General features: G+C 45.0%; 1 protein-coding gene across 1 annotated transcript; it reads left to right on the forward strand.

Annotated features, from left to right (window-relative positions):
- Positions 1 to 8199: 8199 nt before the first annotated feature.
- On the forward strand, positions 8200 to 8481 carry SMIM36 (small integral membrane protein 36; the record flags this gene model as incomplete). Its single annotated transcript, XM_084748466.1, has 1 exon — positions 8200 to 8481. The coding sequence occupies one exon, from the start codon at positions 8200 to 8202 to the stop codon at positions 8479 to 8481; it is 282 nt and encodes a 93-aa protein (XP_084604592.1).
- Between the last annotated feature and the right edge of the window lie 980 nt (positions 8482 to 9461).

Raw genomic sequence — 9461 nt, forward strand, 5'->3', positions numbered from 1 at the left:
TCTGGCTCTTGAGAATTACATACGCTTTTCCATCCTATTCTCTCAATTTCTCCAACTCGGTCTCATCTCGGACTCTTGAAAACTCTTGGCTCCTTTCCTTACGTCCTGCAGGCTTATAATCCGTTGTAAGTATCCCTGGTCTTTTCCTCCTGGCCCTCTCTTGGCAATTCTACTTTATTGTCCAGAACGCTGCTGCCTGGTGTCACATGCAAGGTGGGGACCGGGTGGGGGGAAGGAAGGATATCTCCATGAACTTACCAGCCTCCCATCACATGAAATGAAGCCCAGCCTTTTCCATATTGGAACATCCTCCTGGGTGATTCTACGCTTTCTATCGATACGGGATGGGATGGGGGCCACACATTAACATTTGAACACTTATCACCTTTTGGGACCCCCTTGTGAAGTCTCATTGCCTTACAGCTAGGAAAGCTGCTCTCGCCCTTCTTTCTTCTTGTCTTGTTCCTGAGGGTTTAGTGTCTTTAGTCTCTTGCTACACAGCGCTGAGATTTTCGAAATTTAAAAATAGCCTTGCTCTACCTATAGCGCCCAAATCTTGGTTTGTGGATTTTGGTTTTTTTTTTTTTTTTTTTAAATGTCTGAAGTGTACAAAGGAACTCAAAAACTGAGGGATTTGACTCTTCAAGGCTGGGTATCTCCCAAGAGTCACTACCTTTAGAAATTCTGGAGGATAAAGAGGAAGAGGGGGTGAGTTATGATAATTCCTGAGAAGGAGAAAAGAGAGCGCGGCATGGCCTTGGCCTCTTAAAAAATATTTCCTCCTGCAATGCTGTTCACCATCATTTTTATAGGCCTGGGTATTTCTTTCTGTGTCTTCTGAGGAATTTCACCAGGAAGTTATGAAAAGCTGCATGAAGGCTGCCGATAAGAAGCTATTTTAATTGGAAGGTCTTTATCTTTTCTGGAAGTAAGTTCCACACACAGGCACTTTCTTTCTCCTCACTCACTTTATTCTGTGGCCATGCCTGGGAAACCAGAAAGACCAACTCCTGAATTAAAGCAGAAGAGGGCCCTTAAAAAGCTTGTAAGCCTCACAGTTTTCCTTCAGCCATATCTGATCTTCCGCATAGCATAAATATGTGGTCTGCTCTTCCCCTGGGACTGTTAACAGACAAGAACCCCCCGGAAAAAGGATGACACAGATCAAAGACATTAATCCCTCAGTTGTGGAGCTGGAGGTCTGAAGCCAGGAGGCAGCAAGCAGCATCTCCTCATTCTGGAGGTTCAGAGGGAAGGTCTGTCCCCGTCTCTCCCAGTTTTGGTGAATTAGGTACCCCAATTTCTGCCTCCATCTCCACACGGCATTTGCATCTCTGAGTGTCACCATGTCCTTACATTATGCTACCAAGGGTAACGGTGTCAGAGTCAGCCAGGGCCAGCCTTAACCAGCATGACTTAACTAGTACACAGTTGAGTGCACCTTGCTTCCAAATGAGGCTATATTCTGAGGTTCCAGGAAGGTGGAAATCTGGGGGGGAGATAAAATCCAACCCAGTGCAATGAAGGACTATGAAATGATTCCGTGGTAAAATGCAGCGGTATTTCTCCAGAGGCGTCCAGGGAGGCTGCCACATGGGTGCTTACAGCCGGGAGCTAGGAATAAAGAGCTGGAAGATGGTCGTGTCTTCTGTGGCGTCCAGTGATTTTTTGGGGGTTTTTTTTTGTTTTGGTTTGGTTTGGTTTGGTTTGGTTTGGTTTGGTTTGGATTTCATTGTTATTGTTATGTTGGTTTGCTTTTTTTTTTTTCATTTTTTAAATGTAGATTCATCACATTGTCTGGCACTGCCATTGTCGCTCCACTAGTGTCTACAGCAGCAGTTCTAAACCTGTGGGTCCCAACTTTTTTGAGGGTTGAATGATCCTTTCACAGGGTTCAACTAAGACCATTGAAAGCCCCATGTTTACATTATAATTCGTAACCCATAGCAAAATCACAGTCATGAAGCAGCAATGAAATACTTGTTTTGGCTGTCGAGGTCGCCACACAACACGAGGAGTGGTAGTGTTAAAGGGTTGAAGCATTAGGAAGCCTGAGAGCCACAGTTCTGTAGAGTGTGCCCTTTCATGTCCACTCAGGTTAGAACTGCCGGCACAGGAAACTCTAGACTACAATTCACAAAAACCTCCTTGAGAAGTGTCTCCCCACCCCACTCCAGAGGATGGCCCCAAGTCCACAAACATGTGGGCAGCACAAATTGGACTTGTGGGTTACTTTTATAATGAGGACATGAAGTTAAAAGGCATTGAAGCATGAAAGATGGGTCTGGAAGGAGTTCGTGGAAAGAGGTAAGCGAATATAATATGAAAAGTTTAGCCACCTCTGAAATTCTCAAACAACTAACAAAATCTTTATATGGAGATTCAGGGTTTTTGTTGTTGTTGTTGTTGTTGTTGTTCGGTTTTGTGTGTGTGTGTGTGTGTGTGTGTGTGTGTGTGTGTTTTGTTTGGTTCAGTTTTTCTTTTCTTTTTCTTTTTAAAGATTTATTTATTATGTATACAGTATGCACCAGATCACATTATAGATGGTTGTGAGCCACCATGTGGTTGCTGGGAATTGAACACATGACCTCTGGAAGAGTAGTCAGTGCTCTTACCCACTGAGCCATCTCTCCAGACCTTGTTTGGTTTTTCCAGACAGGGTCTCTCTGTAGCCTTGACTATCTTGGACTCGCTTTGTAGACCAGGCTGGTCTTGAACTCACAGCGATCTGCCTGCCTCTGCCTCCCGAGTGCTGGGATTAAAGGTGCGCGCCACCACACTAGGTTTCAGATTTCTTTGATGGTGTGACACCATACTCATGAGCAGACCTCACAGTCAAGAGTAGTTGTGCAACACAAAGTGGACTTGATGGGACAAAGAAAGTAGGGAGGGAGGGAGAGAGAGAGAGAGAGAGAGAGAGAGAGAGGAGAGAGAGAGAGAGAATACAGAGTTGGTGGGGATGATTTGGGGAAGATGTGATCAAAATACATTTTATGACATTTCAAATAATTAATAAAATGTTATTTTAAATATCATATATTATAATAAAGAATTAAATATATACATGTATTTTTAAACTTGCTTTAGGATGGAGAATGTAGCTCAGAGGTAGAGAATTTGCCTTTTATGCACAGGCTCTGGGCTCAACAACAACCACATCCAAAGAAAGAAAAAAGAAGAAGAAAGATACTTGTATTATAGTCATCTTTCTGACATTTACTGTTTGAGCAGAAAACATCACTTTATTGAAGCTAAATGCCCTCATCTTTGTTAGGGTTTCTACACCAGTGAAGAGACACAGGGACCACGGCAACTCTTACAAAGGCAAACATTTCATCGGAGCTGGCTTACAGTTCAGAGACTTATTCCATTATTGTCATGGCTTAAAGCAGAAAGACATGTGCTGGAGGCAGAGCTAAGAGTTCTACATTTTTATCCAAAGGCAGCAGAGAGTGAACTGGCTGAGACATTAAAGCCCACCCACCTGGTGACAGGCTTCCTCCAGCAAGGCCACACCTACTTTAAGAAGGTCACATGTCCTATGAGCCAAGCATTAAAACACATGAGTCTATAAGGTCCATTCCTATTCAAACGATCAGAGTCTTCAACTAAAAAAAAAAAAGAATTCTCTCATAATTTTTGTAGGTTTTGATAATTTTGCTTCTAAAATTATTAAAAATTAACCTTGGACTTTGGGGATGTTGAATCTTAGCAAGGTCACAAGAAACTCTGCATATAGTGCCAGGAATAAATTCTCATCAACAATATTTAAAAAAATTTTTTTAAAAAAAATACACTTTGGCAGGTTAAATATCAAACTCTAGTTGCCTTGAAATGCAATAGTGTTGCGACAATACAGAATGCATTTTTCTCAAGTAATGTTCAAGGTCAACAATCACCATTGACTTCAGTACAAATGTGTGTGAATGGACACACAGGCAAACCCACGGGGCACCCCTCTCACAGGTTCTGAATGTCTCCTTCCCCGGCACAGAGTATTCATATAGACATTTGGTTTCCATTTCAGGCACTAGTGGGTGGGGTGAGAGAAAGGGGAGGGGGAGGAGGAGAGAGTGGAAATGGGAAATAAAATGCCACACCTACTCCAAGCTTCTGTTTTCCTTAAATTCACAGAATGAGTGTCAAGGAGTGGGACTGAAGTTTACCTTTCCCGTGAGCGCTGCAACACTCCACGTGTGCCACAGTTAACACAAGCCAAACTCGAAATTCCCGAGCATCTGAGCATGGGAACCGTGCAATTAATGCAGTGACTGACAGAGCAAGCACACCCTGACTAACCCTGAGGGTTGTTCTGAAACGTGGCTCCTTATTAGTATTTACATTCCCTTTTTCCTGCCAACCACTGTCACTGGCCTATGGCCAAGTTGTTTTTCTTCGTTCAGTAACCACTAGGTGGCACAAAAGGAAAAGGCTTCTGACGACGAAAGAAGGCAAGCCTATTGGAAAGGGTGGCCACAAAGGAGGGGGGGGGGGGCCGGGGGCGTCGAAGGCAGTCATCCTGGTGTTAATTAGGTAAAGCAGGTGGGGGGGGTGGCGGGCGAGATTAAAGTAAAAAAAAAAAAACGAAGTTTAAGCAGAGGCAAAACAATGAGACAACAAAGCAAAGAGAACAAAACTCTTTGCTGATGGTACTAAAAACCTGAAGCCAAAAGCAATAATTAATCAAAATATTATAGGACATCAAGTGAAAAGTCAACACAACCGGGCTGATGAATGAACCAAGTTGAGGCCAGATGTACCACCGTCATGGTTCAGGGTTATCACTAAAGGAGCCCCCACTTACAGGAGCAAAGTAGCTGCATATTCTTTGACGTAATATGGGCCATGCTATATGAAGCCCTCATCTCACAGTCAATTTTAACAAGTCTGTATGCATCTGCTTAGAAGCACCAAAGTGCCCCATGCTGGTCCATGCAAACACCTGGCCCTTGGAGGTTCACTACAGAAGGTAGGAAACTGGGTGTTCCGGGTTGACAAAAGAAAATGATGGTCTGATGTAAAGGGCAGCCTTTTAAAGCCTGGCCTCAGGCTGGGACATTGCATGTGACTGACAGATACAAGACAACCCCACTTCCTGGGATCCTGCCCTCACCAAGACACTTCCTGATTGCGAGCCGTGATCTTCCCCAAGTGAGCCACAGAAGTTCAATATATCGGCACTCTATTTTTACCACCTGTCTCCCAGGAGCTGGATAAACGGGAAATTGTTGCCAGGGAAAGGACTTCCTCTTGACAAAATTGATCCTCCGACTCTATTGAACAGTTGTTGAACTGTGCATTGAACGCACCCTGGGGTATCTCTTGGCAGAGAGTCAAGGTCCATTTGAACATTGCCCTCACCTTCCTCTTTTCATATTCTCCAACCTTGCTTGGCTTCTAAGATTAGACGAGTCTGGGCACATGCAAAGTGATATGGCCGTAGATTTTGCCCTCATAGTTTACACCCAAGACTCCAACATACTGGCATAGCAAACTTACCTGTGAAGACCTCTACTAATGAAGACACCAAGCTTCGAGTCCCAGAGATCCTCACCAAATGGATCTGGGCTTAACACAGGCATTTGCATTCAAAAGAAGCCCACTGGAGTCCAAGAAGGTTGGGCCCGACCTACAGCATACGAGAAGCATTCATCCTGTATCCAGGACCACAGAGTGGTAGAATATTTTATTTGGAAAAGATCTGAAGATTAAGAGTGACCCTCTAAGCCAGGCCTGGTGGCACATGCCTTTAACCCTAGCACTTGAGAGGCAGAGGCAGGCGGATCTCTATGAGTTCGAGGCCAGCCTGGTCTACAAAGCGAGTACAGGACAACCAAAGCTAACACAGAGACCCTGACTCGAAACAAACAAACAAAGAAACAAACAAAGATAGTAGATATCCTTGGGGCCCCTTCAACACCAAGGAGACCCTGTCTTGAAAAAAAAACAGAAAAAAAAAGAGTGACCCTCTAAAGCAGTGGTTCTCAACCTTCCTAATGTCGTGACACTTTAATACAGTTCTTCCTGTTGTGGTGACCTCCAACCATAAAATTATTTCATTGCTACTTCATAAATGTAATTTTGATACTGTTATGAGTCATATTGTAAATGCCTGAAACTCAGGATATTAGATATGAGACCCTCAATAGGGTCATGGACCACAGATTGACAACTACTGCTCTAAAACGTTCCTGAATTCTCACGTTCCTGTGGAAACTAGGCACAAATGGGTGTGGCAGAAAGTTGTTCATGAGAGCTTAAAAATGCTAAATCAAATCAAAACAGAACAAAGCAATAACCTGCCCCTTTAATATCTGGATGCATCACCCTTTAACTAGGAATATCAGCAGACTGTCATTATAATTACAGAAATGGCCATTGATGTCCTGTCTGACCAAAACCACACATACAAAAAACAAGGAAAACAAATGCATTGTGGGAAGGTAGCAATTAGCTTTTCATCACAGTAACCAAATGCCTCATAGAAGCAACTAAAGGAAGGACGCATTTTGGCTCATGGATTCAGAGGGTTCTGTGCATCATGGCAAGGAAGGTCTGGCAGAGCAGAGAAGTTCGTGTCGTGGTCCAGGAAGAAGAGGATGGGGAAACACTAACCCTGAGCTCCCTTCTCCTTTTCCTCTGTCCAGACTCCTAGACTGCTAGGTGATACCACCCATATTCAATGTAAGTTTCCCTCCTGGGTTAATCCTGTCTGGAAATGCTCTCACAGACACAGCCCTAGGTGTTTCACTAATCTGCTACCTGAATCTAAATCCAGTCAGGTCAACAATGAAGATGTGCAGTTTCAGGAGCCCGATACAAGTACATTCAAGAGGGCAGCAGCGGAGTGTCCTGAGCACAGAGTCTTGTGCACCTGTGTGAGCCGTAAGGAAATGAAGCTGGATCTGTTGGCACCATGGGGCAGGACTACAAGTGAGACAGAGAAAATTCCTAGTAAAAAGAATAACTTGTTCTACTCCATATATAAATGTATTCCTACCCTTCATTTCTTTTTAATTTTAAGCCTCTTTTTATATTAAAAAAATTATGTATGTACGTGTATGCCTGTGTGTGTGAGTGTGTACACACTAGTACTAGTGTCCTCAAAGCCAGAGACACTAGATTTCCCTGAGCTTAAAGTACAGGCAGTTGTGAGTCACTCGGTTGTGGGTGTTGGGGACGGAACTCAGCTCCTCCGCAGGAGCAGTGAGTGCCTTTAACTGCTGAGCCATGACTCCAGCCCACCCACCCACCCCCCACCATCCTTAAATGGTGATGTGTGCAGGGAATTGTTTAGCATCTGTTTTCTCTGCAGAACTATCTTACCTTTACTCCATCAATGAAACAATTCCATTAATGCAGATCGGAAAACATAGGAGGCACTAGAGAAGGGTATTTAGATTGATGAGTGAAAAGGAAAAAAAAAATGGAGGATGGTGAGTGTCTAGATTATGTTTCTGTTGCTGTGACAAACAAACCAAGGCAGACCATAAAGCACAGCATGTAATTGGGCTAAGGGCTTCAGGGGGTTAGAACTCATGATGGTGGCACAAAGGCACGGCAGCAAGAGCAGTTAAGGGTTCACGTCCTGACCCACAAACAAGAGGCGGGCAGAGGCACACCTGGGATGGCTTGAGCTTTATGAAACTTCAAACCCCACTCCCAGCGATGGACCTCTTCCAACAAAGCCACACCTCCTAATCCTTCCCAAACAGTTCTGCCTAACGGGCAGGTCATTCTTATTCAAATCACTATAGTGAATCTACCAGATGCTGGTGCAGTCCTCCTGATTTAAAAAAAAAAAAATGCTTATGCAAATCCCAAGGGCCTGGCATCCCAAATCACTCCATAACTGCCATTAGGCTTCCATTAGGTGAAAGCTAACGAGAGTCCACACTTCACCGTCTTCCAGGGCAATCCATGTTTGTGCCTATGTGCTTAGTAGCAGGACTTTTGCTCAAGTGACTTCCGGTCGGTCTCCCTCTCCCTCTCCCACACTCCTCCTCTCTCCAGTGGTATTAACAGAAAGAGCTTAAGTTATTAAACCGAGCGGCTCTAATCTCTGAGGTCTCCTGGAGCAGTGGGGATTATTGTGTTTTTATTCCGGAGTCAATGTAGGCCCTGTGCTCCCTGCCTGCGACGCCCAGACTGACCCTAGATGCCTTCCTCTCGGCCCACTCCCCCACTGTGGGAGACGTGATGGAGTTCTACCTGGAGATCGACCCTGTCACTTTGAACCTCATCATCCTGGTTGCAAGCTACGTCATCTTACTCTTGGTGTTCCTCATCTCCTGTGTGCTGTATGACTGCCGAGGCAAGGATCCCAGTAAGGAGTGTGCTCCTGAGACGACACCGAATGCCCAGCCTTCTATCCGAGTGGTGGTGACGCAGCACAGCGCTCAGGAATCCCCCTGGGCAAGGGGACCCAGCCTTCACTTTAAGGATCCTGCTCCACTAGGGAAGAAAAGCACGGTGGTGTGAGACAGGATAAAGGGGATGTTGAGGAGAGACCGGCAAATGCGGCAGAAAGCAGCTCTCTCTCTTGTGGCTCCTAGTCTCCTGATTGGCTGAGGAAACTGAATCTCTGACTTCCTCCTGTCTGCCCTCCGGTGAATAAAGCAGCAGTTCGAGGTAAGACACCCCAAACGGTTTTCAGATATGTTCTCTGAACGCAAGATCTCAGCGACAGTATTTCTTTTTTTTTTTTTTTCTTTTTTCTTTTTTTTTTTTTCTTTTTCTTTTTATTCCCAGGTGTAGGGCATAGGGCTGCTTTAGTATTTCATAGTGAGGGTGATTACTAGTGCTTTCACATGCTAGGAGAGCCTGGCTTGGCATGAGGTTTAAAGGACAGAGAGGATGAGTGGGGCCGGGGAGAGAAGTGAAACTAACTCAAGCCTATCCTATCCAACTCCACTGTGTCGGTGTAATCACCCTGACACACCCACACTTCAGGTTTTTATCTCTGTGTGTAACAGCTCATTGCATTCCATTCCTCCTCCAGCTGCGAGCTGTGAGGCCAAGGCTGGGCTGAGCTACCTCCTCACTCACACCTCAGGTCTAGTGAGAAGGTCACATAAAAAAATTTCAGTTTCCAGTTTAGTGAACCCATTCACTAAAGCTGCTTAAGATAGTGCTCGGCAATGAGTCGCGCTGTGATGAACGTCCGCCGGCGTTGTTCCTAGATGTCAGTCCCTCAGAAAGATTGATCTCTGGAGAGAGCCCGCTCAGCAAAGGGCTCACTTCAAAGAAAGTGAGGACCAAAGGGGGAGATGGGGGCAGCTTGTGCCTATAAACTAACCCCAGAGACACGTGGACACTGGGATGAGGTGATCAGCGTCTCTGGCCGAATCAGTGAGCTCCAAGCTGAGGGAGAGAAGCTGCCTCAAGAAATAAGATGCATAATAGTAGGAGATGGTACCCAACCTCTGGCCTCCACATACAGGCACATACACATGCATACA

This window comes from Acomys minous (assembly GCF_964271855.1).
Source record: "Acomys minous genome assembly, chromosome: 12".
NCBI classification, from domain to species: Eukaryota; Metazoa; Chordata; class Mammalia; order Rodentia; family Muridae; genus Acomys; species Acomys minous.